The sequence below is a fragment of the Felis catus genome, chromosome D1 (genome assembly GCF_018350175.1).
Source record: "Felis catus isolate Fca126 chromosome D1, F.catus_Fca126_mat1.0, whole genome shotgun sequence".
NCBI lineage: Eukaryota > Metazoa > Chordata > Mammalia > Carnivora > Felidae > Felis > Felis catus.
This window is the reverse complement of record NC_058377.1, coordinates 67,176,287-67,194,271: the sequence shown is the minus strand read 5'-3', so window position 1 is coordinate 67,194,271 and position 17,985 is coordinate 67,176,287. Positions and strand designations below refer to the sequence as shown.

The 17,985-nt window shown below is 45.8% G+C and overlaps 1 protein-coding gene, 1 long non-coding RNA gene and 1 pseudogene across 16 annotated transcripts in view; 1 reads left to right on the top strand and 2 right to left on the bottom strand.

The window, feature by feature from the left end:
• Positions 1 to 17,985, bottom strand: part of LOC109491996 — a 181,800-nt gene that overhangs the window by 46,071 nt on the left and 117,744 nt on the right. The gene's annotated exons all lie outside the window — the stretch shown is intronic.
• The window catches only part of IRAG1 (inositol 1,4,5-triphosphate receptor associated 1), a 120,526-nt gene that overhangs the window by 28,429 nt on the left and 74,112 nt on the right, over positions 1 to 17,985 (top strand). For 8 of the 15 annotated variants that reach the window (XM_006937101.3, XM_019812054.1, XM_019812051.1 and 5 more), the window contains exon 1: positions 15,816 to 16,028. In XM_006937101.3, the coding sequence (XP_006937163.1) occupies positions 15,831 to 16,028 (198 nt within the window). In that variant the 5' untranslated portion in view covers positions 15,816 to 15,830. Of the gene's footprint in view, positions 1 to 9,746; positions 10,104 to 15,815; positions 16,029 to 17,985 lie in introns of those variants that run through there. The other 7 variants (XM_006937098.4, XM_045038951.1, XM_019812056.3 and 4 more) reach the window with 2 other exon arrangements.
• Positions 6,342 to 6,495, bottom strand: LOC111556885 (annotated as a pseudogene).

Genomic DNA, 17,985 nt, shown 5'->3' with positions numbered 1-17,985 from the left:
AGTCTTCCATGGAGGTAGATGGGAGAGACAGGCCTTTGAGGCAAAGAGTAGCACAGAGGTTTGAAAGCACATGGAATATTCTGGAAACAGTGGTTATTAGGTGATGCTGGGGTGTGGGCTACCTTGGAGGTAGTGGCTAGAGAAGAAACAAGAGAAGTTGATAGCTGAGAAGAGGAAGTCTGGCATGCATGCCAAAAACCCTGGACTTTATCTATGAACCATGCCTTTTCCAGCTCTAGTCTTCTGGATCTTCTGGATATGCTGCATCAGACTCTCTTGAGACTGTTTGCCATACAGATTCCTGGGCTCTGTCCCCAGATATTTTGATTCAGTAGATCTGGGATGGAACCAGGAGTATGCATTTTATCAAGCACCTCAGATGATTCTAGTGAGCATTCTTAGATTTGGGAATCCATGCATGGAGAGCCACTGAAGTGTTTTAATCAAGGGAGAAATGTAACCAAAATTGCTTTCGAAAGGCCACTTCCATTTAGAAGATGGATTATTTATCAGGAGAATAAACTTTCCCAGAGGTCCATTTCTGGTTAGTTATCAGCTTCTCTCATCTGGAAATGCAGATGAGAAATTCCAGAAGTTTCTGCATTTCCACAGGCTATTAAAGAATGACTCAGCTTAAACCCCAGATTGAACTCTATGATGTTGACCAAACAGTTAATTTAAGGAGAGATAGTATACAAATAACAAATTGCAATTTAACAAACCTTTTTGAATCTGATGTTGAGGACAGTATCTTCTCCATGATGAATCAGCTGGTGATCTTCTGGTCCTGTGTCAGTGTTTCTTTTGTGGTGGTGGTGGTGGTTGACAACACTGATGCTGGGTTCTGTATTGCCTTAGAAGCCTCATCATGGTGTAATGAACAGACCCCTGGGTTTGCAGTCCAACTACCCTGAGTTCAAATCCTGTTTACAGTGCTTAGTTATTGTGATGCCTGGAGCAAATCACTTGTCCTTTCTGAGTTTCAGTTTTCTCACCTGTAGAATGGGAATAATAATTCCCAGTCCTCATTGTAAGAACTGAATAAGATGAAGGATATAAAGAGTCAGATAGAGACCTGGTGCAATAAATATTGGTTCTCTTCTGTGGATGCCTCAGAATTGTTTTTATGCCCTTCCCATCTTTCCATTGTGGATAACAACTCCCTGGAGAGAAATCCTCAATGGTTACTTCCTGTTTCATATTATTATGCAGCCACTGTTGCACAAGCCTGTTTAAAGAGGAACGCTTAAATTCACGTGCCTCGAGCCACCAGAGTTTGCTGTTGAGAGAGCCATTCCCAGGCTCCTGCCTTTGCCTTCCTCACCACCATTTCACATCACTGTTTGCCATAGTTTGTTCTCAAGTGGTGTCTAAAGACTCAAATCCTATGGTTATTGGCATAGATTTGGATGCCAAGAGAACTGCTCCCTTTACATTACTTTAGCACATGGCTTTAGCACATGGCTTCTTGTGGCCACAGTCTCTGTCCAAGTTCTGAGTTGACCAAACTGCAAATGCATTTCAGTTCAGATGCCCTTAATGACAAAAAGACCCTGTCCCAGATCCACAACTGTCTCCCACCTCCTATACTCATCTCAGTGGGCAAGGTGTGAGCTTCTTCCTTGTCTTACAAACTGGAGTTCTCACTCCAAAATGTGGGGCTGAGGTTCAGGGTGGCAAGCCTGTGCACATGGCCTCACATTGCAGGTCTTGGGGCCTGCTTTCCTGGGGACAGTCAGCAGCGAGATCCCACCCAACTCTGAACTGAGGAATAGGTGAGTTACTGATGATCTGGAAGGAAGCAACAATGCTTGAAAATCATTTGAAGGTTGAAATTTGACTCAATAAACATGTTTATATTTACTAGGTTATCTTTTAGGCAGGAGCAAGGAGGTTGGCCAAACCCAGTTTCCCCTGTGAAGCCTGAGTATATATTTAAAATGTACAGGTGTATAGTGGAAGGAAGGGTAGGAGCAGGCATTGTGGGGGTAGGGATTCAGAAGTTTGGGCTGGGATTTCTGGGAGAATGCTGATTCCATCAATATGGGCAGGGAATGCGAAAGGAGAAGCAGGTTCTGAGGAAAGGGGCATGGTGATACATTTACTTAGGGAATAACTTAGGGCAAGCTCATTTGCTCTAGAACTGAGTATTTCAACTCAGACTCTCATGTAGGCAGCAGAGCAGTGAGGTGAGAGAAGCTTTGGTGTCCAGAAACACCCTGTACAGCCCACTTTACAAAGGCTTAGCTGTTTGTACCAACAGGAGTTCTTTGTTGCAAGTGCCAAAAAAGCCAGCACAAGGCAGACTAAGCAAAAAGAGGCATTCATTGGTTCTTGAAACATAAAAGGCCAGGGATATCAGGCATAGCTTGATCAGGCCCTTAGATAACAGCCTCAGGACCTACTTTCTAGCTCCTTGCTATCCTCTCACATTGATTCCATTTTTAGACGATAAGGATTCTGTTTTCACCATCTTACATTTAAGATCTGCAGTTTACAATCTCTTTCCCAGCAAAATCTTATTGGTCTCATTGGCTCTGGGTAGGTCACATGCTCACCCTTAAGCCAATCACTGTAAATGAGGGGATGTGATGCAAAGATGCCCAAAGGCAGCCTCTGGCCCTGGGGTTGTCAATTAGACCCCTTACCTCTGATTGATGACTTCTCTGCATAGGCAACATAGACTCCAAACTCATGGGGTAGAAACTGGGGCTCAGGCTGGCAAATTAGCCTAATCCTCTACCAGAGAGATGGGAAGACTGAAGCCTGAGTGGTAAAGGAATCCACTGTCACACAGGTGGATGGTATCACAGTCTGCCCTTCCCTTCCCCAGAAAGCCCCTGTCACTGTGCCTCTGCAATCCTTTCTTTGGCCTCCTGAAGCACATATTGGGCCAGACTGTGCCCTAAAGCCCAGCACCAGAGCAGGAGTCAGAGCAGGAGTTGAGCCAGGTTTGGCTTCAGAGGCTATGGCCACTTTGCAAACCTTCATGGCTCAACTCTCTTGGTGGGGGTGGGGGAGATGGTTCCAGGAGTGCAGACACTAGGGTGATGGCACATTTGAGCATGTGCCACCACTGGCCATTTGGGGAATGCTTCGGCTAGTTTTCAAAGTGGAGTTGGAAGGGCCAGTGGGGATGCTCTGTGGCTCCCTGATGGATTCAAGTTAAAGCTGAAAGTCCCATTGATAAGACACTTTGCAAAGTATTCATGGATGGTCAAACAGAGACATGTAGGTGGCAGAGGAGGAGGCTTTTTGTCAGGTTTTAGTTGATAGAATCCTATGGGGAAAATCTGCACACCTGTGTGTCAGAGAAGACAGGAAACCCACTTACATCACTGAGAGAAAAACTCTGCTGTTCACCTGGGCAAGCTCAGTAGGGTGGGGCAGGTGAAGCCATCCACCTTATGCAGCAGCCCAGATGACATGTGCTAATGTCATTTAAAAGGAAAACAGGGCCTTGTCTTCCCCACTTCTCACAAGAGGAACTCCGAGGCCATGATAGGACCACAAGTGAAGTCAGCCCTGGAGGGGTCACTTGGCTTCCCAAGGCCCCCTCAAAAACCAGGGATCAAACTCTTCACCTCCCTGTTTCATAGAGTCTGTGACATATTTTCATCTATTCTCTCACTTACTCGCTCATTCATTTCTTCATCTATTCAAGAAATCCTGAGAGATGAATTATACACTGGCCCTGTCATCAAGGAGCCCACCGTTTAGGACATGATTCTTAATGTAGTGTGGCTGAGAAAGGGGGAGGGGAACAGGTTGGAGGGGAACAGTGTGCCCAATAGGTGGGCCTCATTAGAGTTCACTGGAGGACAATTCATGATTCTACCATCCTGAACATTTATGCTCTATTAGTTAATAGAAATTTGTCATATGTCTTAGGGGGGATGGGTAGCAAAAAGGCTGAGAATTACTGGTGCAGTAAACAAATGATTACAAGGCAAAGCAATGAGCCACAAGGCAAGGGAGAACACAGGACTGTCAGAGCCCAGAGGGAGTCAGGGCAGGCTTCCTGGTGGAAGTGATATTTGAACTTAGTATTAAAGGATGAACAGGAGTTAGCCAGGGAATTCTAGACAGGAAAGTCCACAGGAACGCTCAGAGCCTCAACTAGCACATGCTGTAATGATGACCAATAATGCCTAAGTAGTCCATGATCCTTAGCCATAAACTGTCCTTTCTAAGTAATTTTTCAGGACACCAAAAAGACTCTTCCTTTAACAAATCCATCATTTATGATGCAAGTAAGTCTCATGCTCATTGTGGGAAAATATACAGATATAAATATTTTAAAAGTGTTCAATTAATTTTATTCATAATTCCATTTTTTTTATTTTTATTTTTTTTAAAATTTTTTTTTCAACGTTTATTTATTTTTGGGACAGAGAGAGACAGAGCATGAACGGGGGAGGGGCAGAGAGAGAGGGAGACAGAATTGGAAACAGGCTGCAGGCTCTGAGTCATCAGCCCAGAGCCCGACGCGGGGCTCGAACTCCCGGACCGCGAGATCGTGACCTGGCTGAAGTCGGACGCTTAACCGACTGCGCCACCCAGGCGCCCCCATAATTCCATTTTAAAATAACCACTTTTAACATTTGAGTTTTTAACTTCTGGACTTCCCTCCCTAAAGGATGGCCATAATCAATCAACTTCTATTTCACATAAAAATATATATAATTTAAAAATGAAAGTAGAATCAAACCACTTGTTTTTCCCCTCAATCAATATATTGTGAACAAAAATGATTATGTCTAAAGTGTCAGACTGTATGCATTATAACCATCGTGGATAGAAGTGTTCTGAAACAGCATTTGCTCTCCTGTCTTTTCCAGGGAGCCAACACAGAGCTTTGCTTCTTTCATGCCCACCAGCTTTGGGCTGGGCTGTCAACCAAGGCTGAACTCAGTTGACTAGGAAGGTGTCTAGGAAAACATGCCTGGGCTGACCATCTCCAGGTTCTGTGCCAAGCTGAGGGCTTGTATCCACTTTTTGAATGTGGCTGCTTCCTTCCTGCAGTGTGTTGTCCATTCTCGCTGCTTTTGATCTATTGTGGGCTGGCAAAGCAGAAAACCAAGCCCATGAAGTAGATGGGAAAGAGCGTACCTAGGTTGTAAGTGAAGGCCTGTGTTGCATGAAAGCACAAGTGACTTGTGTTAATCAATACTCTCTCTCAGAGGTGAGTAAAGGAATACTTCCTAAGTATCTATGGTGTGCTGGATACATGCCTTACTTTATTTAAATCTCATAACACCCCTTTGAGAGAAGTACCTTAGCTCCATCTTCCAAACGACAGCCTGATCCCAGAGAACATTCATTGCTTTGTCAAGGGTCACTGAGCTGTAAGGGCCAGAGCTACATTGGAACCTGGTTTATTTCACTTCCAAATCCCTGCTGTTTTCACTGTACTACATCTTGTGCTTGCCACCACATCTCATGCTGGGTTTGGATTGATGACTTTGTCAAAGGCATGTCCACTGGACTGGTGAGATGCTTCTGTGTGGAGCAGGGCTAGGTCTCCTACATAATTTTTCATGACCTCAGAACTGAATAAGAACTGCCCTCATTAGATGGTGCCTGTACTCTCTGGCCTGCCACACTCTGTCTTCCATAAGAAGAGGCAGAACAATCCAACCTGTGTGTTAGAGAGATTTCTCTGGCACCTTGCACAGGGTGGTCAGAAGGGGCCAGAGTGGAGGTAAAGAGAACAATGAGGTTGTTGTAGTGATGCCGGTCACACAGATCCATGGCAGGGGTGGTGGCCAGAAGAAGGAGGGAAGCAATCAAAGACATGTCTGAACTAGGACTAACAGGACTCGGAGTCTAATTGATTGTGGGATTGATGGAGAGGGAGGAATCAGGATGACTTCTGGGTTTTTAGTCTGAGTGCCATTCACTAGGGCACAGAAGGAGTGGGCTTGGGAGAAGGCAGGGCTGGGGATGGGAAGAAATAATGGATCTTGTTTGCAACATGGTACACCTAAGAAGCATTGTGCAAAGGTAACTGGTAATTGAATCTCCATAACTCTGCTACCATGGGGTGATATTAAAGTCATCTGCATTCCTTCTGCACCCTGGTAGGGGTAAGGAGTGGAGCCCGGGACTGAGAGGCTCAGTGATGACCTTGCAAATGTTTAACAGCCAGATCTCTCAGAAAAAAAAGGCCTTGATATGTAGCATTTGCTGATTTGCTGATTTATGTGCCATCATGACCGATTTCAGGCTACTAACTGGACATCAGTGAATGTGAAGTTGTAAAGAGATGAACAGTAAGTAGCACATCATTATATAGTGTTCCCCCACAGTAGAACTAAATCATCTCAACAGTATAGATAACAATAAAATGTAGTAAAATAATTAGGATGTGATTATTGTGGGTGTTGATTTCCTGTGTTTTTAGTGTAATTTAATTGTAACTTAATTCTTTCCTAGCAATAATCACGCCTTGGATAAACCTCATTGGCTATGATACTGCCACTGAAAAAAGCTATTATTCAATTTTTAATGATGTCTGTGTTTAACAACCAGCTCACAAAATTCTTGACAATTAGCATACCACTGGAGAAGCTCCAAGAAAGTACAAGTTGGAAGAGCTACAAATCTACCTCCTTGTCAGACAGGCTGAGGGACTCCCCAAGGTCACACATCTGGGAAGGCAGAGCCAGGCCCAGTACCTAGGAGAAGGCTCTTGTCCTCCATTCTTCCTGATGGCCCCTCAGTACCCCAGCCAGCCACATGGACCTGGGGAAAACCGTGTGGTCCTTAACCTCAGGATGATGATTCATATCACCCTAGAGTGAGTGACTCAGGGAAGAGGCTGCTGGGCGGCCCGGAACAAAGAGAACAGGGCAATATTTATTTCTGCTAGGAGCTAAATGGGAGGCTCAGATACTTTTCTGCTGTTCCCATTGCCTTTGAACTGCCTCTGATTGAGCAATTGTACATATTTCCAAGAAGAGAGAATTTTTTCAAGTGGACTTATTTTTAAAAAAGAATTGCTGAAGTGAACAAGCTGGAGAGGAAACCTGGGGAGATGTTTTGGCTTACTTCCTGTCATAACTGGGGGATGGGGTGGGATGGAGGGAGTTCTGGCCCTGGCTTAACTATTTTTCTGGGGACCTAGAATTTGGATCCCACGCATTTCAGGGTTTGTCCAACCCTCTTCTTCCAAAGTGGCATCCAAGGTCCAAGAAGCTTCCCGAGTGTCAGGGAGTTAGGGTGAGGAGGGTGCCCTGGTGCCTGATATCATCTGTCCTGGACCATTTGACAAGATGTCTACGGTACTTTCTGCAAGTCCTTGGTTAGTAGGTGACCTCTGAATAAGCCTTCTCAAGGCACCTTCAAGTCTGGCAACTTTTTGCTGCTGGCTGCACAGAAATGATTATGCCATGTGCTCCCTACCTCACCTATGCACCCCCTGGGATGGTAGAAGTCTTGGGAAGATGTCTGAAGTTCTTGTCTATTAAGTCATTCCAGATAACCATTTCCTCTCTTTGGGATCTTTTCCCCAGGGTTCTGTCTGGGAAATGGGGCCTAAGACCTTTCTGCTCTTAGAGTTCAGGACTTTTTCCCCAGACCTCTCCAAGGAAGCAGGGCACAGGTTCTTTTCTAGTGACTCACCAGAATCTATACTCTCATTGCTTCTACTTGGTCTCTCCTGTCTCTCCCTTGCTCCATAACCTTTTACTAGTCCTGGGTGTGTGTGTGTGTGTGTGTGTGTGTGTGTGTGTGTGTGGTGGGGGCGGGGGGTGATGGTGACCTACCCTTATTTAGGATGCTTTTCCCAAATCTCTTTTCTATACCCTAAGCCCTCTCTGTTTCCCCAGCGGCTAGCCCTTCCCCACAATAAGGCAGAGACAGACTTCCTTTTCTCTACCCCCTGATGCTACACCTCTCTCTAAGGCAATGAGCACCTAATGGCCTCCATGGTTGTGTGAAGGGAAGGGTAATGGGGAAAAAGGAGCTGTGAGGGGATGTGAGGGGTTAGTTACTATTTGTAGCTATCTTGTGTGTCCCCCCACTGGAGCCCCTGGCTGAGCACAGTGAGTGCTGACTCTTGCTCTCTTCTTATTGGGACTGAGCCAGCCTCTTCTCCTAGATGTGGCCCCTGGCACTGGTCTGAGCAGAAGCTGGCTCATTCTCAGGGCTGGAATGGGGTCTGAATCAGGGGAGGAAGGCAGCCCCAGACAATAGAACCTGTAAGAGATCCTCAAGCCTGGAGAGCATGGCCAGAGAGTATAGATCCCAGGGGGTGTGGGAAGTGCTCAGGACCAGCCTCCCCAAAGCACCACCAGACTACAGCCTCTGTGGTCCCAGCCTCTGGGCCAGAGGAATTGTGTTGGGGGCAAGAAGTCATTTGGAAGTCCCTTCCAGTCTCTCATCTTTCTCTCGCTGTTGCTTCTTCCTTCTGCCCTTCTATATTCCACCCTTGCTCCCCTGGGACTGACTACAACACCGATCTAGGGTTGACCACAGCACAGACATGGGATGGCCACAGAACAGATTAGGTATGACCACAGCACAGATCAATGGATGACCATAATGTAGACCTGGGAATGACTATAGCATAGACCTGCAACTGACCACGGCACAGACCTGGGTGGCCACAGTACTGTACCCTCTCTCTCTAACCCTACTGTCTGCAGCCACTGGCTGCCCAACAGCAGAGTAAATGTCAGCAAGAGTAACTGTCAGAGTGCATAGCCCCTGATGGGTTTAATTCCAATTATGTCAGATGATCTTTTATCTACTTGTTTGTACAGAGAAACCCTGGCCAGGCCAGGCCAGGCCAAGAATATGTCTCCTTTACCCACAAGAGACAAAGCTGGAACTCAGATATCCAGGTTGAACAGCAGACTATCTGGGCCTGGTTGGATTTTGATGATGCCATGGCCAGAGAACTCAGCTGCCCTATTCAGGGAAAGGAACCTATGAGTACATACTATGTGCCTCATCTTGCTTGTATTTCCTAATTTAATCCTTACAAAACCCTAAAAGGGTCTCCATTTTACAGATGAAGAAACAGAGGTCAGAGGAGACTAATCCAGCAAGGAAGAGGCAGAAGGGAATTAGAACCCAATCTGCCAAGTTCCAAAGCCCTCTTGCAACATCCCAAGGTTGGGAAGCAGGATGGTGTTCTCCTGAAGTGAGCCTCACTCAGGCTTGCCTGTGGGATCCAGGACACAGCTCTGCAGTTGGCCAGGCCCAGGGACCCACAGAAGTGCCTCTCAGCAGTTTGAGCTGATCTCTGATGCCCCAGATTTCCCAAGTATGTCTAGGACTGCCCTGGGGTGAGAGCAGGGACCAGGGAACACCCTTTCTCTCCCATGAGAGTGACCACAACAAGGATACATTTTCTTATCATTTACCAAAAGCAAGCCCTTCAAAATTAGAGGCAGAAAGCTGATGTCTGTAGCAGAATCTGAGGAATAGGGGTTCTGGGACCTTCTCTGACTATCTCTCACCCATAAGTATGGCTTTGATTAAGTCCTTGCCCCTATCTGGGCCTGTAAGATGGGATCAGGAGACAGGACTGGCTGATCTCCAGTGGCCCTCCCTGTCATCCTCTGAATTTGCAGAGGGACTGAGAGACATGCATGTGCAGTCACCCCAAACAATTCCCTTCATCAAATTCTTCATCTAGAGATAGACCAGTGGTATTAATAGCAACCTAATCTCTTTCAAATTCTTTGTGTTGCTAAAATGAAAGCAAAAATTCAAAGCTGGAAGAACAAAAAACTCCCTTCTGAGAATTCTGAGTCACTCCAGAAAGGTCAGTGGAGTTTGGGTTAACCCGTTTTTTCCCAGAAGGGCCTCTGGCTCTTCCCTGGACACCCAAAGATTAACAGAGAAAAATGTGAGAGCCACTCAGCTTGTAGATTTGTGCTCCTGGGACACTGAGATTAAGAGAGAGGCTTGGTTTCTTCTGGGCTGGTCACAAAGCTTTGGGAGAGGCATCCATGGAGCCACAGTAAGAGGCCACAGCTTGCCAAGACCACCACCCATGAGCCAGTGGGCTTGACAAGCTGGGGACTGGGGAGTCAGACAGACCTGTGGCTGGCTTCTGGCACTGCTGTTCATGGGTTTACTGACTTTGGGTAAGTCTTCAGGGCCCCGTTTTCCTCATTTGTAAAATGGGACTAATCATAATGTTAATAGTAATGGAACTTCTGTGGTTTCTGTAAAGGCTCTTGCTAAATCATGATTCCTGATGATGCCTGCAGGGACATGGGCAGCCCCTCCCACTGGCTGAGGGGTACAGGATGGAGGTATTCTGCCAGCTGTGGATGGGCATGCTATGTTTGTATGGCCACTCTGTCAGAGCAGTGCTCTCCTGCCATCTCCCCATAACCCATGGGGTCCTACAGTGACTTTTCTAGGGGCAGAGGCTGTGCAGTTAATGTAACAAGGGTGAGACTTCCTGGGGTGAAAAGTTCAAAGGACAAACTAATGGACAGGTGTATGAATGAAAAAGTCAGAAGGAGTGTGGGTGAATGGATGGCCTGACAGACAGATGGATGGGGGAATAGGTGGATTTGTCATCCTACAGTGGGGGTCTGCAACCTCTAACTGTGAGCCCACACTTTTGCCCTCATAAGACCTCTGATCTGATGAGCAGCTGCTTGCCCTGCGCTGCCCCACCACTGGTGGCCCTGCTGGGAATGCACACTCCAATTCTCTGTAGGGCAGCTTCCTATGCTGGGTTCTGCTGCACTTCAGCAGAACTCCTAGCTAAGGAGGAGAGAGACGATGGGCTATAGGGTCAGACTAGTTGCATTATAATCCTCAGCCTGATGCTTATTAGCTGTGGGATCTCGAACAAGTTACTGAACCCCTCTAATCCTTTGTTCCTTAATATGTAAAATGGAAATAATAAAACCCATCTCACAGGGTTTAGGCAAGATAGCACTTGAAATGCACCTAGCATGGTAATCAACACTCAGTAGGCAAACTAGAAATATCTAATGAATGAGAGAATGAAGGAAAGTATGCCAGTTTGCTTTCTTTCATGAGCATGGCCAGGGGCAGATAAAAATATTTAAATATGGATTAGACACTTCTGGCCTTTTCAATTCCACAAATGATTGGATAGTTATCCCAGCAGAGGCTTAGATAATTGGCACCAGGTACAAAGGTTACTGGACTCAATTAAGTTGTTTCCCTTCTTTGTACCTAAGTTTCCCTTCCTGTAAAATGGGCCAAGCTATATACTTAAGCACTGGCTGGGAACAGAATGAGTAGAATCCAAAGAATTGACTGGCTCTTGACAATGACCTACCTAACCCTTTACAGACTAGGCTAAAGAAGTAGTTAGAAGGGCCCTGAAAATGGGTTAAAGAAGGAGCAGCTCAGAGACTAAACATAACTAAATGTTTTTTCCTTTTATGGGTCGGTGCTCTAGATCACCATTTCCTGCAGATTATATCCTTAACTTTGCTGTGATGGATGTAAGGTCTGTGTGCCCACAAGCTCCAGCAGAACCCAGATGTCACCCTGGGGGAGGGACTCTGCTTTTACCTTGCTATTTTAAGCAGTAAGTTTATAATAATGGATGGGAGAGAAAGCGAACAGGGCAGGAGCAGCGTGGGAATGGCCTCAGCAGGCAGGGTTGCTGGGGCTCCCCCTGAGGACCTCGGGGTTCTGTCTTGTCAAGTGTGGGGCCACAGCCAGCCTCCACTCTGCTTTGTCCTGCTGCAGCTGACATCTCTTAGTGCTTGTCTGACTTAATTTGTTTTTGTTTTGCTTTGTTGTCTGATCCAGGGACTGACTTAAGGTCTTTCTTGAAGAGGAGAAGAGGGAGGAAAGAAAATGGAGGGTCAGAAAGTGAGATATTTTTTTATGTGACTTTGGGATACAATGATCTCATAATCCTATGGGACGGGACTCCCAGGATTTCAGGGACTCCTAGAGTTGAAAATGGACCCTGAAGTGGGAATCCTGTGACCATTGGCCCAGGCTTTGCTGGAACTCTCCCAGGAATGGGGAGTTCATTACCTTAAAGAGTAGCCTGTTTCATCTTAGGTGGTTCCAACCACTAGAAAGGTTTCCCTTGCCTTGATTTGACCTTTATTTCATTCATTGGCCATGCATTTATCCTTTGGGGACAAAAGAACTACAGGAATGATTTTCAAAAATCTGAGAAGCAATTTTATTTTTCCCTGCACTGTCTCTTCTCCAGGCTAAAGGTCTTTAGTTCTTTGAAGACAAACTCTTGTTTCCTGCATACTGCTTCCTGTTTTCTGAACATGCCCCAATTTGTCTGAATCCTTCTTACTTACAGAGTGCAATACACTTTGTGTAGATTAACGCATAGAGGAAAGTAGAACTGTCACCTCACATGGTTTGGGAACTACATTACTATTAAGACAGGCTGGACTTACACATAGATAATACATCACTTAAGGGGGTTCTTGGGAAGTGCAGCCAACTTACTTGGTAGAATTGGGTTTGTGGATATCTTTTGCTACTGTCAACCCCTGTTACCATATACTTTGCCCAGCACCACTGATGTCACTGCTGTTGAAGTCCAAGTAAAAGTGATAGAAATTAATCATGGAGCAGACCTTTGGGTAAATCTGATGCTCATTTGATCCATAAACTGACTATTTAGAATGGGAGGCACAGCATGCTCTGGTCCTATAGCTCTCATTCCCAATGGCCAGGTTTAATGTCTAGTAGGGTTTCTCCCTTCTTGTCTCACCTTTCCCTCTACCTATTCAGTTCAGAGAAATTGCCCTCACCATTTCAGTATTCATGACTCAGTTCAAATACCATTTATAACATTAAATATAGGCTAAAACTATATCTCACCTGTCCCAATTTCCATAGTTTAGGGATCCTTTCCTGGGATCCTGCAACTTGTCATTTTCGAAGTCCTAACAGTTATACTGTTTTCCTACAGCCTCCCACTACTGTACTCCTTGAGGGCCAAGACCACATCTTCATCATCTTTAAGTCACCAGCACATAGTACAGGACCTGGTAGAGTATGCATAAAGTCAGTGTGGTGAATGAATGAATAATTCAGTTCATGGATCCCCTACTTGAGATGAAACTGCTTGAGTTGACCAGCAGAAGTCACCCCAACTGTTTCAGAGCTGAATGGGACTACCTTTCCACCATACAGACTGACAAAAGTCAAGATGGTGGTCACATTGACCAACCCTGTGGCTAAAGTTCTCTAGTTCTTTAAATAAAAATCAATAAGCATTTTTTGATAAAAAAAAATCTAGTTAGCCGTGATGAGTCAGACTCCTTGCCTTCCTTGGGGAGCTCATTCAAAGGCATGTGTGTTGGGGTGGGGGGAATCTGTCAGAGTTGTGGCTGAGGTCAGATCTGACCCTGCCTGCAGCCCTCTGGCTTCAGGCCTTCAGGAGAGCCTTTCCTATGGGACCTGATGAATATCTAGTATCATGGGAGGTGGTGGGGCTTTCTGACTTCCTCCTGCAGCCTCCTTCAGTCAGCACCTTGGGCCTAGGACATAGTAGGTACTCAGTAAATGACAATATCCTTTGTTTCTCCTTTGTGTGTTCTAGTAGCCCCTGAGCTGTGGCTGAGGACAAGGTCTGCATCTGGTGGTTTTCATTTGCGCATCAGCAGAGCAGCAACTTCAGGGAAACTCTGAAGTTATTGAACCAGGCTGGTTTCTGGTTCTGAAGTTCCCTGAAGGCTTCTCCCACCCCATTAAGAGAAGGGGACCTGGAGGAGCTGAGGAAGAGGCCAGGTAGAGGCCTTTGGACTCTGGCTGAGCTTCCTGGACTTCAGACTTCTATGCAGATGGCTTCTGTGAGCACCTACTCTGTGCTGGGTGCTCTATCTCATTTCAGACTTAGAACATTCCTGCATGGGAGACATTCTTATCTCTGTTCCTCTGACAAGGAAAGTGAGGCTCAGAAGTGAAGCCAACATAGGAGCATCTGGATGGCTCAGTCGTTTGAGTATCCTACCCTTGATTTTGGCTCATGTCATGATCCCAGGGTTGTGGGATCGAGCCCTGTGTCCAGCTCCATGCTGAGTGTGGAGTCTGTTTAAGATTCTCTCTCTCTCTCTCTCTCTCTGTCTCTCTGTCTCTCTCTCTCTCTGTCTTTCTTTCAGGGCATCTGGGTGGCTCAGTAGGTTAAGTGTCCAACTCATGGTTTCAGGTCATGATCTCACAGTTTCGTGAGTTTGAGCCCCACATCGGGCTCTGCACTGGCAGCATGGAGCCTACTTAGGATTCTCTCTCTCCTCCTCTCTCCCTGCCCCTCTCCCCCCAAAGTAAATTTTGAAAAAAAAAATATTCTCTCTTTCTCTCTGCCTCTGCTCCTCTCCCCTGTTTGTGCTCTCTCTCTCTTTAAAAATAAAAAAAAAAAAAAAAAAGTGAAGCCAACATTTAAGGCCACACAGCCAGTGAGTGGCAGAGTGGGGACTCAAATCCAGGTAACAGGTTCCAAGGCTTGCGTTCTTTCTACCTTACTATCCTGCCTCTCCATATTGAGACCTGACATTACTGACCTTTTCTAAGAGGAAGCAGAGGAGCCAGGCCCATTGGCTCCAGTCTATTGGAGAGATCATTCATGGTCCTAGGCCTCTTGAATGGTGAGAAACACAAAATAATAATTAGTAGTTATAAGTACCAGTAGTTAGTAGTTATAAGTTAGTACAGTGGTTACAAATTCATAGTTATAAGTAAACCCAAGTCAAACTGAGTAAAACACTAAGAAATTTAATTGTTTGTGCAGCTGGCTAGTCCAGAAAGAGTTCAGTTTTCAGGTGAATTTGATCAGGGATCCAGCTTCTTTTTTATGCAAGAGTCTTAGCTCTACCACCTCCTGAGTGTCTGTCAGTTTTATCCTCAGTCTGGACTTCCAAATAGAAACAAAATGGCATCAATAGCACCAGGTCTTACATCTGCACACTCTACCACCCAGAGCAAGTGCAAGCACCTGGATCCCAGAACACTGTAATGTGCTCATTGGCTTACACCAGATCTATTTTCTATCCCTAAGCCAATCACTGTGGTGGGATAAATAAGATTACGCTGACTGGGCCAATCCTAGCTGGGTCTCAAGGTTGCTAGGCCATGAGATGGGATAAGTCTGGCTTGCGGCGAAACAATTAAAGGTTGCTCAGGATTGGCGCTGCACAAAGTACACAAGATGCACCCTGGCTGAGCCTCCAGAATTGCAGGCCTGGTGAGGGCTGTCCTCAAGTGAGACAGCCCCATACTGAGGATCAGAAAAGCTGTTGAAGGAAATGAAGTCAGCCATGGGGTAGAAAGTCAGGGAACATCATCTCCTCCTCTTCCTCAACCCAGACAAGGAACGTTGTGTGGTATAGTAAAAAGAGTCCTGGCTTAAAATCAGGAAGATCTGGATTCAAATTGTTGGTTCTTTGTGTGATTTTGGCAAATGGCTGACATTCCATGATGCTGTTCTCTCTTCTATAAAATGTGAATATTAATGCCTGCATCAGAGGTCATCATGAGGATTAAATTAGGTGATGTTGTAAATGTTTCTAGGATAGTGCCTGGCACTTAGTAGGTGCTCAATAAATGGTACATAAGTACAGGTCTGGTCCCAGTGGAGCGTCCTCCATTAGCTATGGTTTTGAGGAGTTTGAAGCACTTTTTTCCCTTCTGGGATAGCTGTGTTTACTGTAAGGACCAAATTAGTTGCAAAATCTCTAAGGTCATCTCTAGCTTTGTAAACAGAGCAAATGAACAGGAGGAAATGCAATTCCAAATGCCCTCTCCTGGCCTAGTCCAACCTTTGCTGTTGATACAAACCCAACCAACTTTTTCTGCGGCTCATGGCTCCTAGAAATGGAACCCAACTTGGGTCAGGGATGGGAGTGGATTTGACTTGTCCTTTTGGCGTCTCCTCAGCCTGCGGAGCCCAGGCCTCTTGGAGCATCTTTGGGGCTGACGCCGCGGAGGTTCCGGGCACACGGGGCCACTCCTGCCAGGAGGCTGCCATGCCCCACATTCCCGAGGACGAGGAGCCCCCTGGAGAGCCACAGGCAGCCCAGAGCCCCGCCGGCCAAGTAAGTGCCCCCTCCTTGCCTGCAGCTAGCCTGGCCGGGGCCAAGTCAAGGGTCCTGAGCTGGGGTCACATTGCCTGGCCTGGCCAGGGGGTCTGCTTACAGCCTGTGCAGGCTGCAGTGGGCACCTGGGGAAGGTATGTGGCTGCAACACTGAGGAATAAATACCCATAGTTCGTTTGAATTGGCTGAGGCCCCCATAGATGAACCTAGATGTTCATCTCCTAGATGAACCTCCTAGGCTGTGTCTGACTGAGGTTTCCTGGGAGGTCCAGCCACCCTAACTCTGCAGGCACCCTCCTAGAATGGAGAAAGACTTGGAGGAGAACCGTCAGCACAGGGGGCCTCATCATGTCACGGGTGTGATCACCAGAAAAAGACCACCTAAACTGAGTCCACTTAAAATGAAGACCAAAATTTCATAGTAAATAGTGAAAATTATTTTCAGTAAAATTGTATTGTAAGAAAGAGAAATGATGACAATAAATTAAAGGGTCTCATTGAGATTGTTTTGTACAAATGAAATTATGAAAATAAATTATTTTTAGTTATACATATAACAAAATATAGATTATATGCTACTTTTTTAGAAGGAACAAAGAATTGGGGTGCCTGGGTAGCTCAGTCGGTTGAGCATCCGACTTTGGCTCAGATCATGATCTCGTGGTTCGTGAGTTCGAGCTCTACGTCAGGCTCTGTGCTGACAGCTCAGAGCTCAGAGCCTAAAGTCTGCTTTGGATTCTGTGTCTCCCTCTCTCTCTGCCCCTCCCCAACTCACGCTCTCCATCTTTCTCTCTGTCTCTCAAAAATGAATACACGTTAAAAAGAAGTATAAAACAGAAGGAATAAAGAATTAATTGTGTCTATTTTGGCATTGGTATATTTATTCTTTATACCAACAGGATGAACCACATCCTTCACATTTTACTTTACAACACCTCTGTTAAGAGATCGTTTAAAATTTAAGGGCTTCATTCATTTTCCCAAGGACTTCTATCAATCCTTCAATATGCAAATCATTTTCTCATAAAGAACCTATCTTGCCTCATCATGATTTTTTCTTTGTTAACTGCTCTAGCTCCATCTGCTCTCTGCTGGTCCAAGACGTTGCATGTGAAGTGTTCCAACACTGTCTTCTTTGATTTCATGAACTTTGCACTTGGTTTGCCCTTGTACCACCCACATTATATCTGACGGTTGCCTGAACTGACCTCAGCCAGAAGGGACAGACATTTGTTAAGTGAGGGAAGAGAATGGATGAGTGAGCATTAATTTGGTAAGCGGGCAGACTCCGTGAACATTTTCATGTCAGGATGACATTTGTTTTTTTGCACATGATAACTGTGGGAACTCAGATAATAAATACTTAGAAAAGAATGGCTTCTTGTATCTCCCTATCCCAAACTCATGGGATTGAGATGTTGCAGAACTTGGCAGACTTGGGGAGCCCTTGAATTTCTAAATGGCAGTGAGCCAAGCCCCCATGCATTTGACCATAGGCAGCTGGCTCAGGGTTTTATTGAACCTCCCTCCCAGGAATGTCGTGGGCTTGGTGAGTGCTGCTAGTCAGTTACTTTCCATGGCTCCAGACTGCTCCTCTGCTCCTTTATGGCTGATGTCTAGTCTTCCCCAAACTGAGTGCTCTGCTGCTGTACCTTTCCAGCTACTGCTCCTAACCAAGTGTGGAAAATTCCCTTAAAACACTGGTAATAGTGGGCTATAAGTTTTAGCCACCAAAAAAATTTGTTAATCTCCTAAAGTCTGAAGATTAAAGAAGGGAATAACAGCAGAAAGGAAAACATCTACATCTGGAATCAAATGTGACTATTCCCTTTTCTCAGTCATGACTTTCCCGAGTTCTGTCCCCTTAGCGTCCCTTCTCCCTAGTCCTGGGCTCCTTCTTGCCATGGCCATTCTTGACCCCTTCCACTATACTAACATTGATCATGTGCTTAAGCCA